Genomic DNA, 26,362 nt, shown 5'->3' on the forward strand with positions numbered 1-26,362 from the left:
TCTGGGCTTGGGGTGGGTGAGCAGGAATGTATAATAAGTAGTTCACAGCCCTGGCCAGACAGCTTGGTTGGTTAGAGCAGTGATAGTCAACCTGGTTCCTACCACCCACTAGTGGGCATTCCAGCTCTCATGGTGGGTAGTAGCAGAGCAACCAAAGTATAAATAAAAATGTTTAACTATAGTAAGTTGTTTTATAAAGATTTACTCTGCCAAACTTAGCAAAAATCTGACATAAAGTATTTGGTAAGTGATTATTATATGCTTTAACTTGCTGTAACTCTGCTTTATAAATTTTATAAAGTTACTTCCCTACTTTATAAATCACCATTACTGTGGAACCGGGCGGTTAGAAAATGTTACTACTAACAAAGATACAAAGTGGGTAGTAGGTATAAAAAGGTTCACTACCCCTGGGTTAGAGCATTGTGCTGAAGTACAGAGGTTGCTGGTTGGATTCCTGATTAGGGAACATACAACAGATGGAAGTTCCTTCTCTCTCTCTTCATCTCTCTAAAATCAATAGAATATTAAAAAAAGAAAAAAGAAACCAGTTTAATCTTAAGAACTACACTAGAATGTGGTCTTGTCAAGAAATGCACAAAACCAAAGGCAAGGAACCTGGAGGTCCCTGGGGGATCAGCGCCAAACGCTACCCATGGCAGACTGAGGAGTGATGTGCACTCATCTTAATTTGAACCTCAGCTGGCATATGCCTAGATTTCTGTCCTTTTCACCTTCCTCATGGACTGTCTCCTACTTAAACACCTTTGGTGGGGCCCCCTGGATCTAGCCCAAATTCCTTCAACCGGCATACAGGTTCTTGGACATTTATTTCCCCTGCACTGCTAGGTGAACCGCTGTCACTAAATGAAGCTGTCGAACTTCTACCTGCCCTTTGGGTCATATAGGCCCTTCCAAGTATCCACCCCTATTCCCTGCTGAAGGGGACAGGGCCTCCATCCTCTGCTCCCATAGCACCACCACCCTTTCTACATCTACAGGTTTCTTTTTCCCTCACCAGCCTGTGAGCCCTGAGGGCAGCGACAAGTTCTGACTTAGTGAAAATCATCTCTGGTGCACTTTGCTAAGGCTCCACACAGGCAGTTGAAGTGAATCTGCCACATCTTGGGCTGGAAGGAAGGAGGGCACTCTGGAAGATGCAGGGTATCAGGGCACAGCCAGACTTGGCAGCGGCTCTGGACAAATCGCTAGTAGCTGGCTGGATCCAGAAGCACCAAATGCCCACAACAGTCAGGAGAGAAACAATAAGGCAACAGACTCTTTATTTAATGTGGTTTAAAATACATCAAAATCAAGTCCCTGGCTGTTATGAATACCAAAATGAAACAAAAAAAATTACAAAAAACAAAACTTCCAGCACAGCTTCAAACAAATCCGGAGGCCAAGTTGGGCCATTAGGGAAGCAGTTACAGGGACAGATGGCAGCACCCCTCCTCCAGACAGGTGCCCAGCTGTCCCTGGGGTGGCCCTCTCTGCTGTGCAAGGTGGGAGGGCTGGAGCAGCAGCTGGAGAATCAGCTCAGCAGGCCTTGGCCCTCCCCCGCAGACACCAGGGCAGCTCCTCTGGCCTCTGGGTCGCCCTCAGCAGGGAGGGCCACATGGCGGAGGAGGGAAAATAACCATTTTTAAAGACATAACATTCTCTTACAGAAAAGTGCCTGAGCTCAGCCCATGGTCCAAAAACCTCATGGCAAACAAACGACAAATAGTAATTAAAAAAAAAAGTGCTGCTGACACCTTAGAATCTGGTGTACATGAAGCTCTCAGCTGGACAAGGGCCTGAACACAATTTACTGTCAGCAGAGCCAGGGGCTCTGGGCCATGAGCCTCACCTGCTGTGGTCCCTTGGAGGAAAAGCTAGCAATCTAAGAAACCCACACAGCTCTTGGTCCTAGAACTGAGGTCATGTACATGGGACCTGCCCCAGTGAGGAAGGCACTGGCCTTCAGATAGGCTACCTCCCCTCCATCTGACCCAGGCTCCTGGCTGGTGTTGGCAGCACCCAGGTCCCCGGGCTGACTTTGGAAAGCAGAGCAAGCAGAGCAGCTGTAGTGATTAAGATTTGGTCAATGGACTTAGAGGAATGGGATTTCTGCCTGTAGCCTGGCCAGGATGCCCAGAGCTGAGAGCGAAGGTTCTACCCTGTGCAGAGCCTATTATTTCTGACCTGGGAAGTCTAGCTGGGGCCACCTGGCTCACTGTAAGTTCCACAGTAGCTAGACTTAGTTTCAGAGGGCTGCTGTGCCAACTTCCCACTCACCACACTGGGCTCCAACAGCCCCCTCCCTCTAACCCCATGGGCTTTAAGAGGTAGCTGAAGTGAGGCAGGCAATCATGTGGGCCGCTGCAGGCCTACCTGATCTGTAAAGGGGGCAAGCAGAAGCTTCTGCCTTTTCCTGTGCTTCCATAGCCCAGTAAGCCCTGTACGGGGCTGGCACAGGGGCTGGGGGAAGGAGCCTTATTGGAACAGGAAGAGGCATTTCAGAGGGGAAGAAAAGACCTTAGGAAACACTTCTCCACAGGAGAGCAGTATCTCAGCCAGAGATGGTAAACAGGTTTCAGCACTTACACTTACAAGGTTGCTGAGGGAACCTCGAAAAATGAGGAAATACCAGGGATGAGCAGGAATACTCTGAAGCAGATTAGTGGTACTTGCTATGGGGACAGAGGGGAAATGGTATACCTTTCATTTGCCATCTCTGGTCCAAGTCAGAACACAGTTCAGGAGCACTTACTACTACTCTTCACCAATGTATTTTATGAGAGGGATTTAAGGGCTGAAAGTGGGCTTGTAGTGGAAGATGAAAAGACCTGTATGATAAGTGTCTAGGAAATATAGCAAGCAGCAGTTCAACAGCCAGTTCACCATGGTCTGTGGCTCCCTCAGCTACACTGAAGCTGAGGCCAGCTAGAGGTGGAACATAGTACCCTAAGCCCGGCAAAGCCCTGCTTCCTGATCCAGGACCCATCTGTTCTTTCATAAAATGTTTCCTTACAAAGGCTAGTTAATATCCTAGGCACATCTGCAAACAGCAGAACTTTCAGAGTAGAGTAACACGTAAGGGGCGGGGGCTCTGGGGGTATGGGGTGGGGAGAGCCACAAATATCTGCACCTATTTTGTGGATTTCTCAGATTCAGTCAATTGTTGAGTCTTATTCTTATCTATCAGTTGTCAGACAAGAGTTGGGGCTCCCACACAGGAAGAAGTGGGATGTCAAGGACACACCTTAGCTCATATTCCTTGACAATGGACCCCGAGCAAATCTCAAGGACTGCACATTGTGGGTGGGGGCAGGAAGCAGAAAAACTCATAAAGCCACTGGGGACAGTTGATTCTGGGGCCAGCAACTGCATGGAGACAGTGGTGATGGGAATTGGCAGCGGCCTTCCAGAATGGAAACCCACAGGGAAGCTTATGGTCAGGCCATCAGAAGCCCTTCCCTTTCTCTTAGTAGTTTGATCTCGTCAAACAGGAAACCTAGGCACCAACATGACAAAGGTGCCAGGTGGGGTGGGGAGGGTGGTGGGGTGCTAGAGGCCAGGAACCCAGGCACCACTGCTAGAGCACTCCTCCTCCTCCCTCAGATCCTCAAAACAGACACTGTCGTGTACAACAAAAACAAAAACCTTCAGAGAGAATCCTTTGGGTGATCTCTTGTCAATCATTTGTGCAGGCTAGAGAGGCACCTGTGAATGATAAGGCTACTGAGAAGCATCATTGGCCTGGTCCTGGCACTACCACAGGGCAGGGGAAGCAGTGCCCGGGGGCTCCCTACCAGCGCATCACCCCACACAGAAACATTCTCCAGGTCCTGTGTCCTAGGCAGGAAAGTGGTTTCATCACCAGCTGAGTGCCCTGCCACGGCTCTGCCCAGGGACCCCTTCCCAGATTAAGAAAAATAAAGGAGCTTCCAGGGGAGCAAGGAGAGCCAGAGCTGCCCAAGCCCTGCTAACAAGAGAAACACAGCCAAGGCCCAGTGTGTCACTTGTCATGATCCCTGAAGAGCAGGGAGGGAGGGGTCTGAGCCTCAAATCAGGCAGGGAAATGTTCAAGTCATTTGTCCTGCCAGGTCACTGTGAAGGTGACTACAGATGATGCTCCTCTTTGACTCTTCAGCTCATAGAAGAGGTACTGACTTCATCTGTACACCCACCTCCAATGCAAGCCTATCTCACATGATACAAACATATGAGGCCTTGTACATATGTCGTATGTACGTAAAACTGACCCACGAAATCCAAAACTGCAGTGTCAGATACTAGCCAGGTCAGAGCACCCTGGGTCTCAGCACTGGACTGCTTAGTAGTGGGAGCCTTGCATGGGCAAGGCCTGGCTGGGCTGCTGGCTCCCTTCCAGCATGCCCCCAGCACCAGGCTCCCTAGGCGGTGGTGGAGGTGGGCTCCTGGGGCCCTGTTTGGCCTGATGCTTCTGTGCTTGCTGCTCCAGGGTGGCAAGGAGCTTCTGTGGCTCCTGGGGAGTTTGGGGCTTGGACCACAGACCCCTCGCTACCCTGCTCCTTGGAGGCAGCAGCCTCTGGCCTTTGCTCAGGGCCGCTGTCAGGGAGCGGGCCCTGGCCACCAGCACTCAGGTCCTGTACCCTCTTGCTCAGATCATTGCGCTCTGACTGCAGCGCCCGGCACAGCTTCTCCAGCCGCTGGGTTTTCATCTGTAGGCCCTCTAGCTCTTTGTCTCGGAGTGTTTTCTAGGGAGAGAAAGGAGGCCTTTCAGTGTCATGCCATCAAACTTCCATCCATCCAAAACTGCCAATTGGCAGAAAACATGCACACTTTAACAATGCCAGGAGCAGACTGGAGTCCCAAAGCTGGCCCCTTTTAAGTAAACAGCCCTGGTTTTTAAGTTTGTTTTTGGTTTTTTTGCAGAGACAGAGAGAGTCAGAGAGAGGGACAGACAGGAAGGGAGAGAGATGAGAAACATCAATTCTTCGTTGCGTCTCCTTAGTTGTTCATTGATTGCTTTCTCACATGTGCCTTGACCGTGGGGCCACAGCAGACCGAGTAACCCCTTGCTCAAGCCAGCGACCTTGGGTCCAAGCTGGTGAGCTTTGCTCAAACCAGATGAGCCCACGCCCAAGCTGGCGAGCTCGGGGCCTCAAACCTGGGACCTCCACATCCCAGTCCTACACTCTATCCACTGCGCCACCGCCTGGTCAAGCTAAACAGCCCTAGTTTATGTCAAGACCTGGCTGTCAGTTGAGGGCAATATGATGTGGCAGAGGGGCATGGCTTAGACACAATGTATTCTTCCATTTAACTGCCAGATGACTTTGAAAAAGTACTTGGCCTTTGATTCTATTTCCTTGTCTGTTAAACTCCTCTATGAACATCAACCTCACAGACCTGGAGGGGGAAGGGTCAATGAACTGCATATCAAAGACACTCCGCAGATCTGGCTGCAGTAGCTGCTCTAGCACTGAGTTACTTTCCTCTCCTCCATCTCAACCCACAAAATTAAATGATCAGGGCCACTCTGCATACAAACTACAAGCATCATTGGCACCCCTTGTTTTTACTGTTCCTTTATTCCTTTCATTCTCTTTGCTTCTACTGCAGTCCTATGACTGGGGTCACCACCTCCCCAGGGAGAGCTGGCAATGTCTTGGACTTGGGCTGACATGCCCAGCTCCACCACATGCTACCTGCATCACTCACTGCTAGAACCACGGGAAATGGCCCGATCCTCAGTAACTGCACACCCCACCCCACGGCCAAGTGCACTCAGCCCACCTCCTCAGCCATCTCCAGCAGGGCCTTGTTGCTGCTCTCCCACCGGGACCGGTACATGGTGGTTTCTTTTTCCAGCTTTTTGATCTTCTTAGTCATCTGGATTATGTGACAGGTAGAGAAAATGGTTAGGGCTCAAGGCTGTCTACATTTGTGTCCCCAAGGTGGGGAATGGGGCAGGCAAGGCCTTACAGGACACAGTGCCTTCTGTGCCACCCTTAGGACCTCTCAAGTTAAAAGCCCACTGCTAATAACAGGAAATGACAGGACAGCCCCTTCTCCAGGACAACCCAGGAAGTGCACCTACCACTGCCGCTTGCGGGAGGGAGGAAAGGCTGTGATGCCTCCTTACAGCCCCACCCTCGCTCTCACGCACACCGGCTCTGTGAACAACTCCCAGTGAGGTGCCTATTCCAAATGTGCCCCCGCACAGACCCAGCCTGGCCCGGTGTTACCTTCTCCATCTCCTGTTTGAATGTGGTGAACACCTCACTGCTTTTGGAAAGAGTGTTCTGGAACTCCTCAAACTTCTCCGTGTATAGGGCAAGCTGGGTGAGAAAGAAGCCCACAGGTAAGGCTGAACTCCCCTGGAGGGCACACCTGGTCAACGCACTCAGACCCATGGCCCTCTGACTCAACAATTCTAATGTAAGCCTAAAAAGTAAGATTTGGGGTGACATATTTAAGTTTTCAAATGTTCCTTCCAGAATTAAGTAGAATTTATAGAATTAAAAACAACCATCTGTCCCCATCGCCTCAAAAGCAGTACTCCTGCCTAGGAAGAATGTCCTTCAAACTCACCTAGCCACCTGGTCACCATCACACAGGTGCTGGGCAGGCCCAGAGAGAACAAAGACTCAGCAAGGACACATAGCAGTCAAGGCAGTCCTGGAATGAGGGTCCCATTTCCCTCTCTGCAGGATGGGGCCCAGGGTCAGGATACACTGCCTTACCTGCTGCTTCAGGTGGGTCTCCTGCTGCTTCATCAGCTCGCACATCCTCTGCGACTCCACTGCCTCTTTGAGGAGCTATTTCCAAGATAGGAGACCAGACCCTATCAGAAGCCCCAAGCAGTTTTTTTTTTTTTTTTAATTTTTGCATGCATAGCAGAACCCGCTGAGGCTTCCTGCTCCCTGACTGGTGTCTGAGGAAGCAGGGCCCTGATCTGGCCAGGCAGCAACCTTTCCCATACAAACTTGACTAGGAGCTAAGCCCGAACCCAACCCACCTCTTTCAAGACCCTCCCCCACAAGCCCCAGGGCCTGAGCCTCACAAAGTCCTTCTCCCGCTGGTGCCTCTCCTCTGCCTCCTTCAGCATCTCCTGGGCTTGCTGGAGCTTGGCGTCCACCAGCTGCTGCTGCAGGTCCTTGTGTTTGAAGACTTTGTCGATATGCTGCAGGAAAGCATGGTGGGAGGGGTCCGCCTGTCAGGAGCCCCCTTTCTCAGGGAGGCCCAGTGACTACAGATGCTGGGGCCTCCTGCCCAGCCTCGCACTTCAGTCTGAAATACTGGACTCCTGTGTGTACCATAGGTAGTGGGCACCAATTCCCTGGAAAGTTTACTTCCCAGCCTCACCCACTTCACTTCTCTCTCACTGAGTCAGTCCCGGGTGAGCAAGGGTTTATGGCTAAAAACTGTTCCTAGGAAGCCAAGTAATAAATACTCAAATCTCTAGCCCCAAGAGAGATCGACCCATGGGGCTGACCACCCTCACTTTTTGTAGCCCGACTCCCTTGTAAGTGGGAAGAGCGAGCAAAAATGACACGTCTGCCAACACACAGCAGCTGAGCTCTATCGGCAGAGCTCTGTTCTGCCTGTAGGTGAGGAGTCGATATCCCAGGGAATGGCTGTCCTAACTGTGGAGGAGCCCTGGAACTGGGACAGGCTGAGAGAGCAGGAACACAGCAAAGATGATACTCGCGTGCTACCTCAAAGCTGAAAGCAACTGAAAAAAGAATGCAGGGAATGTACTTTATGAATGGGGAGGGGAGGGGAAGGGAAGGTAGCTTGGGGATGTGGCCAGCTGGAGACACGATAAATCTTACTCAAGTCACCTGTGATCTGAAGTCCAGAGGCTCAGGGGGCAGGATGGCAGTGCCTGAATCTGACTAGGGGTGGGGAATAAATGAGGAGCACAGCACTTGGAGCCCCTCACCTCTACCCCCATAGGCAGTACTACGTCTTATTTTTTTCCTTGGGGTGGGGGAGGAAGAGTCCGCAGGTTATTGAAGTACCTGCTCACTCTGTGGTGGCTCAGGAAACCTCCATGTTTCTCTGTGCCAAGGGACAAGAACCAAACCAACTCCTCTCAAACCAAATGCATAACAAGCAGCCTTGTTCCCAGAAAACAAAGTGCAGGGACAGATTGGGTAGGACAAAGTGTAGGACAGGTCAGGGGAAGCCCCTCTAGGCCATGCACACTATGACTACCATACTGGACTATGAGCCCAAGAGGTCATGGTCTTGCCTTTCCCACCTATAAGCACACACCAGGGCCTAGAAAGGGCTGTGGTCCAGAGCCAGAAGGAAACTGCCAGTCTACTCTTTCACAAGGAAACAGAGGCCCCAAAGAGAGGGATTCAAGTTCCCCAGGAAGTAGACAAAGCCAGGCTAGACAGTGATATCCTGCCCTACTGGTGACAGGGGCAACGGAGTAGCAAAGAATCAGAGGATGTAGCCTTTGGACTTGATCCCTGACCACAGGTTCCAGCTCCTCGGCCCGTGAATTCACATTCTAAATAATTCTGAAAACTGCAACTGTCAAAAGTTGGGAGACAAACTGACCTGTACCTTTGTATGGGTAATTATAATCTAGATGCATATCCTCAGAAATGTAGCTGCATAAATATTAACATGTCTGATTTGGGGGTGCTGCCACAGGCAAGACCCTGCTGGGAGGTGCTATGTAATATAGTGCACAAACATATCTCCATTCTAACACTTGAACAGTTCTAATTCTACAAGATACCTGGCTCGCCGTTTAGGAGAGATACTATAGACCTGTGGTCATGTGGCCGCCAGCCACTCTTTTTTCCTTACTTCAATTCATCGTCTATACGAGGACGCACAACACTGCTCCCTTCCCAGCGAAGGAGGAGGAGGAGGAATGGGAGAATGGAGTGAAACCTGAAAAGTGCCAGCACCTGCCACACGCAGAACCTGCCAATTCCCTGCCACTGTGGCTGTCTGTACCTCCTCTCGCAGCTCATACTGCTCAATCAGCTTCTTGAGTCTCTCAGCCAGCTCCATGTTCTCCTGGCGCAGCTTGGAATTGCGCTCATTGTGCTGCTCCATTTGTAGCTGAATGTCATTCAGCGTCACCTGGAAGTGCGACGTCACCTCCTTGCGTTTCTCCTCTTCCTCCCGGGCCCGCTGCATGCCTTCTTCCTGGGCAGAAAAGTCAACCCCAGCTCCATCATCTCTTGCTCCCCAACCAGCCTAGGATGCTCTCTCTCACTAGCCTTCCTGTGCTCAAAGTAAGGAATAGTCAGGCTCCAAGATGTTATCTCAGGTGATTCATGTGAGTCTCCCCTAGAAAAATGCAGGCACACACGTAAGTTCTTTTGACTCCTGAAGCATACTCTTCCTGATCTGTTAAGGAGTCTCATTTTAATGTGCTTTCATCTTTGACACCCCTCCCCAACAAATCAAGTGGGTAAGAGTCAGTAATAGCCAGGGGTGGCAAGGTCGTACAGAATTAGGCGCCTAGACACTGTCAGTGGGAAGACAATCTGGCAAAACCCATTAAAATTTAAAATTTGCATACTCTTTTGACCTACACTTTTCACTTCTGAGATTTATCTTATATATAAGTTCTATGTAATTAACCAGGGGTATATGTAATAAGAATTCTCACTGTAGCTCTCCATATATAATACTGAGAAATTGAAGACAACCCCAAAATACCTTAAAGACATTGATAACAATACAATATATCCATACAATGATATTAAAAAGAACGAGCCCCTCTGACCTGTGGTGGCACAGTAAATAAAGCATCGACTTGGAATGCTGATGCTTTCCCTCCTCCCCCTCTTCCCTCTCTCTAAAATCAATAAATAAAATCTTAAAAAAAAAACCTGAAAAAGAAAACAAGGCCTATATATACAGACAGGGAAAGGTAAGGCACTGTGTGAGAAAATGGAGTATGATATGAAACAATAAATGTATAACACTTCAATTTTAAAAAAACTATGTAAGATTTTATACATAGACAGGAATGTTAAAAGGTTGTACTTAGGCCCTGGCCGGTTGGCTCAGGGGTAGAGCGTCGGCCTGGTGTGCAGAAGTCCCGGGTTCGATTCCTAGCCAGGGCACACAGGAAAAGCGCCCATCTGCTTCTCCACCCCTCCCCCTCTCCTTCCTCTCTGTCTCTCTCTTCCCCTCCCGCAGCCGAGGCTCCACAGGAGCAAAGATGGCCGGGCACTGGGGATGGCTCCTTGGCCTCTGCCCCAGGCGCTAGAGTGGCTCTGGTCGCAGCAGAACGACGTCCTGGAGGGGCAGAGTATCGCCCCCTGGTGGACAGAGCATAGCCCCTGGTGGGCGTGTCGGGTGGATCCCGGTCGGGCACATGCGGGAGTCTGTCTGTCTCTCCCCGTTTCCAGCTTCGGAAAATTACAAAAAAAAAAAAAAAGGTTATACTTAAACTTACATATTAGTAGGTTTATGTCCTTCCCAGTGGTTTCTGCTGGGCACTGGTGTTGAGGACAGTGAGTGACTATTACCTTTTATTTCATTGTTGTTGAATTTTTAAAAATTTTTATTTCTTGATTTTAGAGGGAGTGAGGGAGAGAAAGAGGCAGTGAGATCACAGTTGCTTCACTTTAGTTGTTCATTGATTGCTTCTCCTATGTGCCTTGATTGGGCGAGCGCAGGGTTTTTTCTTTTGGTTATTTTTTGTATTTTTCTGAAGTGAAAAGCAGGGAGGCAGAGAGACAGACATGCACCTGACCAGGATCCACCTGGCATGCCCACCAGGGGGCGATGCTCTGTCCATCTGGGCAGTTGCTTTGCTGCGACCAAAGCCATTCTAGCACCTGAGGTGGAGGCCATGGAACCATCCCCAGCACCCAGGCTGACTTTGCTCCAATGGAGCCTCGGCTGTGGGAGGGGAAGAGATAGAGAGGAAGGAGAGGGGGAGGGGTGGAGAAGCAGATGGGTGCTTCCCCTGTGTGTTCTGACCGGGAATTGAACCTGGGACTTCCACACACAGGGCCGACTGGCCAGGGCCAAGGTCAGGGTTTTTTTTTGTATTTTTCTGAGGTTGGAAACGGGGAGGCAGTCAGACTCCCACATGCGCCCGACCAGGATCCACCCGGCATGCCCACCAGGGGGCGATGCTCTGCCACAATCAGAGCCATTCTAGCGCCTGAGGCAGAGGCCATAGAGCCATCCTCAGCGCCCAGGCCAACTTTGCTCCAATGGAGCCTTGGCTGCGGGAGGGGAAGAGAGAGACAGAGAGGAAGGAGAGGGGGAGGGGTGGAGAAGCAGATGGGCGCTTCTTCTGTGTGCCCTGGCTGGGAATCAAACCCAGGACTCCCGCATGCCAGGCCGACGCTCTACCATTGAGCCAACCGGCCAGGGCCAAGGTCAGGGTTTTGAACTGGCAACCTCAGCATTCCAGGTCGATGTCCTATCCACTGTGCCACCTTTGATTTGTTATACTTTTGTCACTTTTAAAACCCTTACATTGACTTTCTAATAAATTTGGGCCTGACCAGTGGTGGCGCAATGGACAGAGTGCTGACCTGGGACACTGAGATCCCAGGTTTGAAACTCTGAGGTCGTCAGCTTGAGCACGGACTCATCCAGATTGAGTGAGGGGTCACCAGCTTAAGCGCAGGATCATCAACATGATCACATGGTTAGCTTGAGCCCCCAGGTCAAGGGCGTGTGTGTGTGTGTGTGTGTGTATAAGAAGCAATCAATGAACAACTAAAGTGATGCAACTACGAGGTGATGCTTCTCATCTCTCTTCCATTCTGTTTCTCTCACCACACACACAAAAAAATTATTAAATTTTAGAAAGATAAAGAGAGAAAAACATCACTTCATTGTTCCACTTATTATGCATTCATTAGTTGATTCCTGTTATGTGCCCTGAAGCAGGATTGAACCAACAACCTTGCCATGTTGGGACAACACTCTAACCAACTGAGTTTATCAGGTCAGGACCCCTAAAATTTATTAATTTTGAGAGAGAGAGAGAGAGAGAGAGAGAGAAAGGGAGAAATAACAATTTGTTGTTCCACTTACTTATGTATTTATTCGTTATTTCTTATATGTGCCCTGAGCGGGGATAGAACCCACAATCTTGGCATATTGGGATAATGCTCTAAACACCTGAGCTAGTGGGTCAGGACATATTTGTAATATTTTAAAAGACAAACTAAAAATAGCAAAGCAAGTTGCAAAATACCATATATTTACTATCTAAACTGTGAAAAATATATAAAGGAAGTCACAGTAGTGACCAGACTTTAGCTAGAGTGACTACACCCTAGGAGAGGTAGAACAAAGAGAAAGTACCCACGTTCCCGATTGACCGACTCTGGGAAAAGCTGCTGGTCAGCGCCAAACCCCAGCTGACCTGGGGACTGGGATGGAATTGAGAACCCCTAAAGGCCTGCACTCTGGGTTCTCTTTGCCCTGTATGTAGCCTTTACCATACTTAATGCAGCTAACATGTCAAATGGTTACAAGTAGTCCTCAGTAAGGCAGGGCTTTCCTGGAGAAATCTACTTCCATACTAAAAGCCTGTGCTAGTTTTTAAGGGGACAGCCACCAAAGATAAGTGGAAGTCAAGGCAATCTGCTGACCCTCTCCGGTGACCCAGCCAGCCTACCTTGAGGGAACGGTTGTGGCGCTGCAACTCACGGCACAGGCTCTCGAGCTTGCTGCGGGCCAGGATGGCCTTGCTGTGCTCACCACGCAGGTGGTCCTTCTCCTGCACCAGCTGGCTCTGCTTCTTTTGCAGGAGCTTCATCTGCTTCTGGGATTTCCGGTGCTCCTCCAGCTGGGGACAGGAGGGAGAAAAGTGTCCTGTGCAGCTCTCCCCATGGGGGCTTAGGGCCTCCTGAACTGACCTGACCTTGGCCCTCTGCTCCAACTTCAGCCGTAATAGCTCAGGCCAGACACTCCATTTGCTCCTCACAATAACCCCAAAGGCCACTGTACCTCAAGGATACAGAAATGGACACTTAGACAGGACAAGGGGTATGTAACCAGATTCCAGTTTCCCTCCCAACTCTGACTCCAGAGATAAAGCTCTCAAGAGTCTCAGACCATCACATTCCTCCAACTCTGGGGACACTCATGCCCTCAGAAGAGACCACCTGCTATCCCTCTTTGTACTCATCAAAAGACCCCCATCTCTGCCTGACCTGTGGTGGCGCAGTGGATAAAGCGTCGACCTGAGAACACTGAGGTCGCTGGTTCAAAACCCTGCACTTGTCTGGTCAAGGCACATGTGGGAGTTGCTGCTTCCTGCTCCTCTCCCCCCTCTCTAAAAAGAATAAAAAAACAAACAAAACTCCCCCAGTTGTTTAAAAAAAAAAAGGACCCCATCTCCCCCTGCTCAAAAGCTTTAGCACTGTGCACCATTTCTCTTTTTAACATGACTCCTATTTTCTTTTCAAAGATTTTATTTATTAATTTTAGAGAGGAGAGAGAGAGAGAGAGAAGTGCAGGGGAGGAACGGGAAGCACCAACTCCCAGTTGCTTGTTGTATGTGCCATGACTGGGCAAGCCTGGGGCTTTGAACGGGCGACCTCAGCATTCCAGGTCGGTACTTGATCCACTGCACCACCACAGGTCAGGAACATCGTGGCCTTTTCATTCATTATCAACAGACAATCCTTCTGACTCCCTGGCCTCATAGTTCTTTACCTCCTCCTTGGACCCTGTCCTCTCCCAGCTTAGCTTTATCTCCCAGTCTATTCATGTATTCCTTTTCCTTCAGTCTGTTAAACCCAATGTGTACCTAACCCTTACAGCATGCCCAAATTCAAACTACCCGCATTTCTTTTGTTTCTTTCCTATTAAAGGTTTTATTCATTTTTTTTTAGAGAGGAGAGAGAGAAAGAGAGAGAGGAAGGGGGAGGAGCAGGAAACATCAACTCCCATATGTGCCTTGGCCAGGCAAGCCCAGGGTTTCAAACCAGTGACCTCAGTGTTCCAGGTCGATGCTCCATCCACTGCGCCATCATAAGCCAGGCAAAATTTTTTTTGACAGAGAGTCAGAGAGAGGGACAGATGGGGATAGTCAGACAGGAAGGGAGAGAAATGAGAAGCATCAATTCTTCGTTGCAGCACCTTAGTTGTTCATTGTGTTCTCATATGTGCCTTGACCAGGGGGCTTCAGCAGAGCGAGTGATCCCTTGCTCAAGCCAACAACCATGGGATCATGTATGTGATCTCACACTCAAGCCGATGACCCTGCGCTCAAGTTGGATATACCCACGCTCAAGCCAGAGGAGCCTGTGCTCGAGCCAATGACCTCGGGGTTTTGAACCTGGGTCCTCCACGTCCCAGTCTAACACTCTATCCACTGCACTACGGCCTGGTCAGGCAATTTTTTACTAATTGATTTTTAGTGAGAGAGGAAGGAAGAGACAGGAACGTCAATTCACTTCTGTACGTGCCCTGACTGGGTATCGAACCAGCAGCCTCTGATCTTCCAGATGATGCTCTAATCAACTGAACCATAAGGCTAGAGTTATACACAATTCAATTGGCCATGTTGTCATCACTCAAAACTATACCCACCCCTCCATGATCTCCTCCCAAGCCAGCACCACCACATACCTTCCTAGCTCATCTCCTCCAATCAATATCTGTGGTCCCAGCCCTAGCCAGTTAGCTAGTTCAATTACAGTGTCATCCTAAAATGCCAAGATTGCAGGTTCAATCCTTAGTCAGGGCACATAAAGGAAGCAACCAATAAATGTACAACTAAGTGGAACTACAAATTAATGCTTCCTTCTCTCTCTCTCCTGCTAAAAGAAATCAATAAAAAATATGCTGCTAGATGCTTCACATCATTAAAACAAAAAATATCTGTGGTCCCAGAAGGTCTGTTACCCAACTGGAGCTTTATTTACTCCATGATCCAACTATCCTTTCACTTTCTCTTAAATAACCACTTACCTTCTTACCCAGCTGAGACTCCTCATGCCCGAAATTCTCTTGCTCCCTTTTCCCAGAAAAATCCCAACCCTGGTATACCAACTTCCTGCCTTTCCTGCACTGGCACTGAATCAGCCCTTGCTTAAAGAATCTCACTTGCCTGACCAGGCAGTGACACAGTGGATAGAGCATCAGACTGGAGCGTGGAGGACCCAGGTTCGAAACCATGAGGTCGCCAGCTTGAGTGCGGGCTCACCAGCTTGGACATGGGGTTGCTGGCTTGAGCCCAAAGGTCACTGGCTTGAAGCCCTGGGTCGCTGGCTTTAGCAAGGAGTCACTCACTCTGCTGTAGCCCCCTGGTCAACGCACACGAGAAAGCAATCAATGAACAACTAAGGTGCCACAACAAAGAACTAATGTTTTTCATCTCTCTCCCTTCATGCCCGTCTGTCCCCTTGTCTTTGTCTTGCTTACAAAAAAAAAAAAAAGGTGCCGACCTGGAATGCTGAGGTCCCAGGCTTGAAACCCCGAGTTCGTCAGCGTCAGAGGGTTGAGTGTGCGATCATCAACATGATCCCATGGTCGCTGGCTTCAGCAAGGGGTCACTGGCTCAGCTGGAGCCCCCGTCAAGGCACGTATGAGAAGCAACACATGAAGAACTAAAGTGATACAACTATGACTTGATACTTCTCTCTCCCTTACTATCTCTCTCTCTTTCTAGCTTAAAAAAAAAAATCCCCAAAGAATCTCACTTTATAATTCACAATCACCACTGCCCCCTGGTCTGCCCAGCAGTCCTAATACATTTCTCTTGTAATTCACATTCTTCTTCGAGACAATTTCATTCTCTTCAAATCTGCCCCAGGCAGCTAAAACTATCATTTCCATTTCCTTGAGTACACAGAAGCAACCACAGGAACAGGGTACAATCTCTGTATCCACCAGTCCACATACACTTGTCCTCTCCTCTTTATGAGGACCTGCCCCTGCTTCTCACCATGGCAGACCCCTTTCCTGGTGTAACAGACCTCATCTCCTCTCGTCTACTCAAGAACATCTTTCTAGCAACTCGCTTCCACGTCCTCCTCTCTTGCCATCTTAGAACATTCTGAAAGGATGGTATCCTTTTATTTTTTAATTAATTTTTTTACAGGACAGAGAGAGTATCAGAGAGAGGGACAGACAGGCAGGAATGGAGAGAGATGAGAAGCATCAATCATCAGTTTTTTGTTGCGACACCTTAGTTGTTCAGTGATTGCTTTCTCATATGTGCCTTGACCGTGGGGCTTCAGCAGACCGAGTAGCCCCTTGCTCAAGCCAGCGACCTTGGGTCCAAGCTGATGAGCTTTGCTCAAACCAGATGAGCTTTGCTCAAACCAGATGAGCCTGCGCTCAAACTGGCGACCTCGGGGTCTCGAACCTGGGTCTTCCGCATCCCAGTCCGACACTCGATCTACTGTGCCACCGCCTGGTCAGGCCTAATGGGGTTATTATAATGATTAAATAAAGGAAAGGATATCAATAAGATTAAGATACCATCCTTGCCTGACCAGGCTGTGGCGCAGTAAATAGAGCGTCGGACTGGGATGTGGAAGGACCCAGGTTCGAGACCCCGAGGTCGCCAGTTTGAGCGCAGGCTCATCTGGTTTGAGCAAAGCTCACCAGCTTGGACCCAAGGTCGCTGGCTTGAGCAAGGGGCTACTCGGTCTGCTGAAGCCCCATGGTCAAGGCACATATGAGAAAGCAATCACTGAACAACTAAGGTGTCACAACAAAAAACTGATGATTAATGTTTCTCATCTCTCTCCGTTCCTGCCTGTCTGTCCCTATCTGTCCCTCTCTCTGATACTCTGTTTCTGAAAAAATAAATAAATAAAATAACCCCATTAGGCAGGTATGATTTCTCCCACTTTATAGACAAGTTTCTTACAGGAGAATTCCAACTAATAAATATGAATGGAATGAAAGAATTTAAAAATGAGTAGTTAGGCAATAACTCTCGGTGGATTAATCTATTAATTCAAATCTGATGAGGAACCTGACAAAGGAGGGACCTGGTTGGTGCCACTTGAACCCACAGAACAATCTTTCATCTCTAAAAGTGGGATGATTATGCTGTTTCTTCTATGAGCCACCTACAGAGAATCCTTGTCCAAAAATGTTGAACATGAAAAAAAAAAACTGAACATGAATTGAACCAAGCTTCTACAGCTAACTTCCACTTTATTTACAGGAACTAAGGAAGTAAAGGAACAAGTTAAATGCCCAATGCTAGAAAATGGGGCATGCCACAGGACAACTGGTCTGCAATAAGCCAGTGTTATGGGGAAAGAGCTAGGCAGTAAGATAGAAACAGCTCTGGAGTAGGGTAAAATAAGTCTAACCCAATATAGTAACTGAACCTTCTCTGGACCCTGATTTGATCACCTTGATATTTTTAAACAATGGGGAAATCTGACTATGGACTGGGTATTAAGAGAATATGAAGTGATAAATTTTATTAAGTGTGATGACGGCACAGGGCATTTCCATATTTGGGGGGAGACGCATACTGAAGTACACAGGGGTGAGGTGACATGGTATCTGGAACTCAGGCCAGGAGCTAGGAGTCTCTACTGCTGGAATGTTAAATTTCTTTTCTTACTGTCAGCCCAGGAGAGGCTGGCTGGGACTTGACCCCCACTAGATGAGGAAAAGCTTCAGAGAAGTTGAAGAGGAATTAAGCCACCCACCTGTCCTTGTACCCTCAACCCCACATTGGGTAGCCTGCTGACTTTCCAAGGCAGAGAGGGTGCAAAGAGAAGGGGGAGAACTGACCAGTTCAGCATACTTCTTGCACAGAGCTGCCAGCTTTTCCTCTGGGGTACTCAGCGTGTTCAGTGTCTGCATCAGTAACGTAATCTCCTTTCCTGCAAAGTACAGAGAGCAAAGAAGACATGTACTCCCTTCTCTGGGGGTCCTCTTCAGACCTGGGCCCATACTCTTCTGCCTTGATGCAGCCCTCCTCTATCATACTTTATATTTCTGCTTGAACTGGCTGCCTTCCCTGCTAGTCTGTGTGTTTCATGAGGGCTGGGGCCAACTCAATTCTACCTATAGCTGTAGCCCAGTGATGTTCCTCGTGCCCATCACAGAGGCTATGCTCAACAAATGCTTATTAAATGAATGACTGAATCTCTGAAATCACCACGGTGAGCACCAGGAATGGGAGGAAAAAAAACCCTGCCTGCTCTACCAACAGGTTTAAGAAAGATGTCCCACCTGTGAATTCAGTCCTGCTGTTTCAATGCAAGGAAGGCCCTTCTGAAAGAGGAAGGAGGCAAAAAGGAATAGGTCTCCTTGAGAACTACTAATTCTTATCAACAGAGGAAGCCAAATAGGGAACTTTAAAATAAATATACCTTTCAATATTTGATCTTAAGATTAAAAACTAACACAAAAAACCTTTCTTTAAATTAAGTTGACAGGGGGTGAGTGAGCAGGGACTAAGACATGGGTACAGTATCACTTGACTTTGACTCTTCAAGCCACATCAGCCTCACCCAAATAATTTTCCCCAACTGCCTGTGCCTGAGTCAGTCTTGCCTTTGTCTTCCTGGAGGGCTACCGTACATACTTAGTACTAGGCTTCTGAAGTGGCAAGCCTCAGAGGCTCCGCTCTAAGAGATAAGTGTAGAAACTGCAATCACTGGCACACACGCCAAATCCAACCCACAGATGAGTTTTGTTTGGCTCCTAGCATATCTGCTGCCAACTGTTAACAATCTAGAGATTGCATATAGCTCTGGCTTTCCTTAAAATAAAAAAAAAGGTGGCTGTCTAGGTTTAGACTGTAGTTTTACACGCTATCAGCTCAGTGGGACCAGGTGGCAGTAAACCTTTTGCATAAAGTAGGCACTCTCTTGGTTAGCTTGGCTTGAGTTTTCAACCTTGGTCTAGTCCAACTCTTTCACTGTAGGGAAGTGACAACTAAGGAACAGAGGAGAAAGGCCTTGCCCAGGGTTGTACAGGTTAGAAATAGTGCTGGCTGGCAAAGGAGTCCACAAAAGCCTCCTGCTCTCCATTTCCTCACAGTACCAGTTGGATTTCGGTTCTCCCTTGCTCCCAAGGCCAGAAGCCCTTGTGAAGTGAACAGTCTGCACAGTTCTGTTCTATGGCCCCACAGCCCTGGCTATGATTAAACCAGTGTGATGCACTGCTCTGGGCAGTAGGGCTTCCTCTGAATCCCAGCAAAGCAGGCTAGCCCAAGGACTGTCAGGTCCGAACTCCCTCCCCTCACCAGCCACATAAGTAGCTGCCCTCTGCTCACCCAGACCCTTGGCTTTCCTCTTCTCCTGTGACCTTCGGTGGTCTCGGTCTCCCACCTCATCACTTGCCCGGATCTCATCTGTGCCCGGTTCTCCCTTGGAGGTCTCCTTCTCACCATTGACAACTGGGTTCTCTGGCTCAGGTTCCCCATTCCTTGAGGCATAGGTCCGGGACTTCTCTGCATCTTCAGGTTCAGCAGGCTCACCCTGTGCACCATCCTCACTTGGCCCACCTTGACAGTATGTACTCAGGATGTCTTCTAGCTGGCGGCTCAACTCCTCTGAGACATCCCGGAGAGCCCCAGACTGAGCAGTTTTGGTTTGTGCTCCTATAGCAGATGATGAAGGGTAGTGAGAAAAAAGATGGTTGTACCACTGGTGGGGATTTATCAGGCCCAAACTTACTGGTTTGGGTTAAATGTTGCCTAACTTCTTTAAGCTTCTGTTTATTCACCTATAAAATGACATGACTACCTCTCACTATCACCCAATCATGTTTGTTGTGAGTATACAAGAGATAAAGAAAGCATCCAGTATATAGGGATGGCACATTGTAGGGATTCAATGTCTAGTCCATCCCCTTCCCCTCTCCACAAAAATAATTTCCTTTGCCCTGGCTGGGCAGTCCATTTGGTTAGAGCCTTAACCCAATAAGCTGGGGGTCCAATCCCAGGTCAGGGCACATACAATATTCAACCAATGAATGCATCAATAAATGAAAAACAAATCAATGTTTCTCTCTCTAAAATCATTAAAAAGCGGCCCTGGCCGGTTGGCTCAGTGGTTGAGCGTCCGTCTGGCGTGCAGAAGTCCTGGGTTCGATTCCCAGCCAGGGCACACAGGAGAAGCGCCCATCTGCTTCTCCACCCCTCCCCCTCTCCTTCCTGTCTCTCTCTTCCCCTCCCGCAGCCAAGGCTCCACTGGAGCAAAGATGGCCCGGGCACTGGGGATGGCTCCTCGGCCTCTGCCCCAGGCGCTAGAGTGGCTCTGGTCGCAACAGAGCGACGCCCCGGAGGGGCAGAGCATCGCCCCCTGGTGGGCGTGCCGGGTGGATCCCGGTCAGGCGCATGCGGGAGTCTGTCTGTCTCTCCCCGTTTCTGGCTTCAGAAAAATACAGAAAAAAAAAATAAATAAAATCATTAAAAAGCAAAAATAAAAGAAGCCCTGGTTGGATAACTGGGTAGGTTGAGCATCGTCTGGAAGTAGAGGTTGCTGGTTCAATCCCTGGTCAGAACACATAATGGAATGATATTCCTGTCTTTCTCTCTCCCCTAAATCAATAAGTAAACATTAAAAAAAAAATAAAAGAAAATAATTTATTGATTTTAAAAAAGTTCCAGAAATGCCTCAAGAATAAAGAGCAGTTACCTATTGGTGCCTGAGTTGCATGAAGTCTTTCTAACCTGGACATGCAGATAGGGTGCATTTGACTGCCACCCTATTCAATCCTGTCAGAGCCTTCTCTCAAGAGTTCTGTTCCTGTGCTGAGTCTAAGGCTCTACCAACTCCCTAAATCACCGCGGGGACCCTAGAGACTTGGCACTGTTGTCCCCTCATTCTACATGTCCTCCTTTCTGGGTAAACAGGGGCCTCCAACTCCAGAAGCTAGACTGACACACCACAAACTCCTCCCCTTGCCCGCTGGAAAAGCAGAGCTGGCACACACCCTCAGTCTTCCCTGGAGCCTGGCTGGTGGAACCTTCAGCTTCTGTCGCAGAGGCCGACTGGCTGGGTAGCCCCTGGGTTCCCTCTGAGCCTGCTTCCGCTTGCCCCGGGTTGCTCTTTGGGTTGGAAGTGTTGCCCGATTGCTTGGCAGCACCATTCTTTTTGTCTTGGTTCTTCATTGTGGTTTGCAGTGCTGGCTGAGGAGCAGATCCTACAGAAACAATCGCACTTGCTAATTTCCAGACTTCGAAATTCTTCTCAGCCTAGATAAGAAATCCCAATACCGGATGCACAAAGCTTCTTAAACAAACGGTCCGGGAACCAACGGTTCTCCCCGTCTCTGGCAGGTCGCAGGCCAGGGGAGCCTGGTGTACCCAGGAAGGTTTCAGGGGCGCAGCTCCAGGAGCTAGGGAGGAGAGGCCTTTTTCCTGAAGCCTTTTCCCGGCACAACGCGGCCCTCTAGGGTCCTCCGAGCACGGAACGGGCTCCCGGCCGGTGACTGACGTGGCGGGACGCTCGATTCCCGGTCCCTCCCCTGCCTCCGGGGCCCCACGTGGGCCACCCGCGCGCGCGCGCGCGCACAGCCACCCACGCCCCGCGCGCCCTACTACCGCGCGCTTTGCCCGCCCTCCAGTCGCCCGTCGACGCATGCGCACATTGCCTTAGCCCTGCCGCCCGGCCTCAGCCCTCGCGCGGGGCCTGTGTGCTTCTACCCACCGGCTGAAAGCGCTCAGGTCTAGACCTTCTGATCGCCTCGTCCCTCTAGGCGTCGCAGTACGGACTCCACCGCCAACGTCCCGACGGCTTCGCCCGCTCTAGCCTCGCACCGGAAACCTTTGGTAACCGCTACCGGCAGAGCCGCCTGCTCCCCGCAGCCAATCAATAGCCGGCGCTTGCGCGGAGCTTGCTGGGAAAGATTAAAGCGAAGCGGCTTGTGAGGCCGTTGAGGTGGGAAGGCGGGGGAGGGGAAGGACTACACGTCCCTCCATGCACCGGGATGACCCCCAACTCCCAAGATGCATTAGAAAAGGCTTTAGTTCTAGGAGCCGGATACTCAGGCGGTTTGAAAGGAGCTAGCGTCATTCTGTATCAGGAGGCACGTTGACGTCGTTTCTGTGGCTCAGAAGCTGATTCAGCTCCGAAAGCCTTACGCCTGGCTGTTCTTTCTTGCAGGTCTCCACCAACCCTTCCTCCCTGCTGTGAGCAAGTCTGACCGTCTGGGAACTGAGGACGAGGGATAGAATACTGGGGTGGGAACCCCGGAGACCTGTATTGCAGTACTAACTTCGTCACTAATTTGCTGTGTGCCTGGGCATTCGTTCTTCTCCCAGGCCTCAATTTTCGTATTCAGTTGGAAGCGTTCAACAACAGCTGTTCTCTGAGCGCTCATGGTTATTTACTAGCTTAACTCTCATAACTACTTATCAAGATAAGTACTATTTTGTCATTGCCATTTTACAGCTGAGGACGGCTAAGGCAAAGGTTGATAATTTGCCCATGTCACATCGCTATTGTGTGATTAGAGCAGGAAGTCCCGCACCAGCACCTATAACTGCTGGATTACCCTGCCTCTCACCATCATGGCCTTCTTTCCCTGAGGAATCAAGGAAAACATTTATCAAAGTAGGTTTCATTTTCCCCCTTCTCCATTACCAGCACACGAGTCCCTCTTTGGAAAGGGCTGAGGAGCCACTGCAAGAAGTTTAGCCTCAGCAGGTTCCTGAGCTGGCAGCCCTCCACAAAGTCTCTTGCACTGTGATAAAGGTTTAAAAAGCCAAACTTTTCTCTAGATGTGAGATCACAATTCTTGATCCAGTTGCCTATAGATAATGGAATAAAAACCAACAACCCACACGCCTGGAATTCAATGCCTACATGGTTGGCTTCGGTTTCCAGCTGATTCTGCCCATTCGCTCTGTCTTTTTTTTTTTTTGCTCCAACTATACTTTTATTACTTCCAGGACTTCCCAGGTTTTTGCAGGTGTTATTCCAGCTTCCAAAATGTTCTAATGGCAAAAACAAAATGTTTTGAGGCCCAGCTCAAAGGTTACTTTAGAGCAGGGGTCGGGAAACTTTTTGGCTGAGAGAGCCATGAACGCCACATAGTTTAATAAAATGTAATTCCGTGAGAGCCATACAACCCGTGTATATTACGCATTATCCAATAAAAATTTGGCGTTGTCCCAGAGGACAACTGTGATTGGCTCCAACCACCCGCAACCATGAACATGAGCAGTAGGAAATGAATGGATTGTAATACAGGAGAATGTTTTATATTTTTAACGTTATTTTTTTATTATTAAAGATTTGTCTGCAAGCCAGATGCAGCCATCAAAAGAGCCACATCTGACTCGCGAGCCATAGGTTCCCGACCCTGCTTTAGCGCCTTCCACCGCTCTACATAGTCTGTCATAGCTCTCTCCCAAGGTCTGGGGAAAGTTCTATTACAGTGTTCTATTAGGTGTTGAAATTATTTGCTTACAAATTAATGAACATCACAACACTACAAGAACTACTGGCTAAATCCTGTCCTAAAGCCTAGGATCTCTGGGGGTAGAATTTTTTCTTTTTTTGAGAGAGAGAGAGAAGGAGAGAGATGAGAAGCATCAACTCGTGCCATTTTTAGTTGTTCATGGATTGCTTCTCATACATGCCTTGACTGGGGGGCTTAAGCCGAGCCAGTAAGCCCTAGCTCAAGCCAGTGACTTATGGGCTCAACCCAGAGGCCATGGGATGATCCCACGCTCAAGCTGGCAACCTTGGGGTTTCGAACCTGGTACCTCAATGTCCGAGTTCGAGTTCAATGCTCTATCCACTGAGCCACCACTGGCCAGAAATGTTTTAATTATTGTGCAAATCAGCATTGTTTTAGGACTCTTTAAGATGTAAAGTATTTTTCCCAGTTAGAGACTCCTGGGCAGTGGTCTTTCCCTTTTAGGCATCACAAGTTCATCAGGTAACACTGAAAGGAATATGGTATAATAGAATAGTAAAACTCAAGCCCAGAAAGGTTTAGAATCCAGGTCTCCGGAAACTAAGGCCTGATTATTTCCAGAAAAGTATATTGGAAATCTGTTGAGGAAGTAATATATAAATCAGGCCTTGATGGATTTCCATATGAAGAAAGTGATAAAGTACATAAGCAAGAACAGGGAGGAATGAAGTAGTGTAACAAGAAGGATCAACTGTGGCCTATAGGGGCCAGCTGGGTAATGAGTAAGCAGGCAAGCAATAACAAAATTTGGTAAACATAGGTTAAAAAGTTACTTTCTCCTTTGCTATTAAATAGCTTCACCTGTGGTGGTGCAGTGGCTAAAGTGTCAACCTGGAATGCTGAGGTCGCCAGTTCAAAACCTTGGCCTTTCCCTGGTCAAGGCACATATGGGAGTTGATGCTTCCTGCTCCTTCCCCCCTTCTCTTTCTCTCTTCTCTCTAAAATGAATACATAGGCCCTGGCCGGTTGGCTTAGCGGTAGAGCGTGGGCCTGGTGTGCGGGGGACCTGGGTTCGATTCCTGGCCAGGGCACATAGAAGAAGCGCCCATTTGCTTCTCCACACCCCCCCCTCCTTCTTCTCTGTCTCTCTCTTCCCCTCCTGCAGCCAAGGCTTCATTGGAGCAAAGATGGCCCGGGCGCTGGGGATGGCTCCTTGGCCTCTGCCCCAGGCGCTAGAGTGGCTCTGGTCGCGGCACAGCGACGCCCCGGAGGGGCAGAGCATCGCCCCCTGGTGGGCAGAGCGTCGCCCCTGGTGGGCATGCCGGTGGATCCCGGTCGGGCGCATGCGGGAGTCTGTCTGTCTCTCCCCGTTTCCAGCTTCAGAAAAGAAAAAAAAAAATGAATACATAAAATCTTAAAAAACAATAGCAACGATATTAGAATCTGCCATTGAGACAGGGAGACCATTAGGAATGGTGATGATTGTAGTCAGAGTTCTTGCACATTGTTTTCAAGCAGAGGCTTAGGCCTGGTAATGCCAGATATTTTTCAAGATAGATATATCATTTTTTTTTAAATGTTTGGCTCAGTTGGTTGGATCATTGTCCCAAAGCAGAGATTGTTGGTTCGATCCCTGGACAGGGCACATGCAGGAACACATCAGACGCCCTCCATCCCTCTTCCTCTCTCTAACATCAGTAACCAAAAAATTTTTGTCTAACCAGGTGGTTGCACAGTGGATAGAGCGTCGGACTAGGAAGCAGAGGAACCAAGTTGAAACCCCGAGGTTGCCAGCTTGAGCATACACTCATTTGGTTTGAGCAAGCTCACCAGCTTGGACCCAAGGTCGCTGGCTTGAGCAAGGGGTCACTCGGTCTGCTGTAGCCCCCTGGTCAAGGCACATATGAGAAAGCAATCAATGAACAACTAAGGTGCCACAACGAAGAATAGATGCTTCTCATTTTTCTCCCTTGTCTGTCCCTCTATGTTACAAAAAAATAAAGTTTTTAAAAATAATAAAATTATTTTAAAAAACCCCAAAACTTTGGCAACGTATTAAAATACACTTATCAACCAACCAAAATCTTCCCTTTGAGTTGAATTAACTTTTGGCTGCTTGTAATTTCTGCTTTAGGAATTGATCTGAACTGAATGAAGCAAGTAGTCTGAACAGTATGACCTTAAGGGCTCACTAAATTCTAGTGGCAGAACACAGATCAGTGGATACTGGGGGTTGGGTGAGGAGTCCTATGGAGCATGTTGAAACTTCTAGAGATGATGGATATGTTCACTATCTTGATTGAGGTGGTTTCTTGTATACATTTATGTTAAAAACCTATCAAATTGTAAATTTTATTTAATTTTCCCATTGATTTGAGAGAGGAATGGGGAGGGAGGAGAGAAAGAAGCATCAACTTGCCATTCCACTTAGTTGTACACTGTTTCTTGTACATTCCTGACTGGGGATTGAACCTGCGACCTTGCTGTGCTGGGATGATGCTTCATCTACTGAGCAACCCAGCCAGGGCTATTTGAAAAATATTGTAAAATTTTAGAAACGATTTGTTATTCCAACCATTTCTGCATTCATTGGCTGATTCTTTTTTTGAGAGAGAGAATAGCATCAATTCATTGTTCCACTTTGTTGTGGCATTGATTGCTTCTCATATGTGCCCTGACCAGGGCTTGAACTAGATAGAGACACCTTGGAGGTTGAGCTGGGGCCTCAGCGCTCCAGGTTGATGCTGTATTCACTGTGCCACCTGCCACAGCCGTTGGTTGATTTTTGTATATTCCCTGTCTAGGAATTGAACCCACAACTTTGGTGTATCAGGATGATGCTCTAACCAACTGAGCTATGCCAGGGCTCAAACTGTACATTTTAAACTTTATTTACTTATTTATATTTTACAGAGACAGTGAGTCAGAGAGAGGGATAGACAGGAACGGAGAGAGATGAGAAGCATCAATCATTCGTTTTTTGTTGCGTGTTGCAACATCGTTGTTCATTGATTGCTTTCTCATATGCGCCTTGACCGCGGGCCTTCAGCAGACTGAGTAACCTCTT

The 26,362-nt window shown here is 48.7% G+C and overlaps 1 protein-coding gene and 1 long non-coding RNA gene across 2 annotated transcripts; one reads left to right on the top strand and one right to left on the bottom strand.

The window, feature by feature from the left end:
• Nucleotides 1-1,259: 1,259 nt before the first annotated feature.
• TXLNA (taxilin alpha) lies at nt 1,260-21,747 on the bottom strand. Its single transcript, XM_066269799.1, has 11 exons — nt 21,579-21,747; nt 20,863-21,072; nt 19,199-19,525; nt 17,707-17,798; nt 12,608-12,778; nt 8,956-9,150; nt 7,037-7,156; nt 6,717-6,791; nt 6,219-6,311; nt 5,767-5,862; nt 1,260-4,724 (listed from the first exon to the last, which is right to left on the bottom strand). Exons 2-11 carry the CDS (start codon nt 21,038-21,040, stop codon nt 4,401-4,403), a joined length of 1,671 nt encoding a protein of 556 aa, XP_066125896.1. The 5' UTR covers nt 21,041-21,072; nt 21,579-21,747; the 3' UTR covers nt 1,260-4,400.
• Nucleotides 21,564-25,324, top strand: LOC136331398 (uncharacterized). Its single transcript, XR_010730475.1, has 3 exons — nt 21,564-21,700; nt 22,035-22,484; nt 25,020-25,324. It is a non-coding gene; the product is annotated as an uncharacterized lncRNA (long non-coding RNA).
• Nucleotides 25,325-26,362: the final 1,038 nt, after the last annotated feature.

The sequence above is a fragment of the Saccopteryx bilineata genome, chromosome 3, assembly GCF_036850765.1.
Source record: "Saccopteryx bilineata isolate mSacBil1 chromosome 3, mSacBil1_pri_phased_curated, whole genome shotgun sequence".
In the NCBI taxonomy this organism is placed as follows: Eukaryota; Metazoa; Chordata; class Mammalia; order Chiroptera; family Emballonuridae; genus Saccopteryx; species Saccopteryx bilineata.

Coding starts and splice junctions, on each gene's coding strand:
- TXLNA (XM_066269799.1), bottom strand. CDS start 21,040: ATGAAGAACCAAGACAAAAAGAATGGTGCTGCCAAGCAATCGGGCAAC. Junction 19,526..20,862: donor GGCTCCAGGGAAGACTGAGG/GTGTGTGCCAGC, acceptor CATCTGCTATAG/GAGCACAAACCAAAACTGCT. Junction 12,779..17,706: donor GCAAGAAGTATGCTGAACTG/GTCAGTTCTCCC, acceptor TCCTGTCCCCAG/CTGGAGGAGCACCGGAAATC.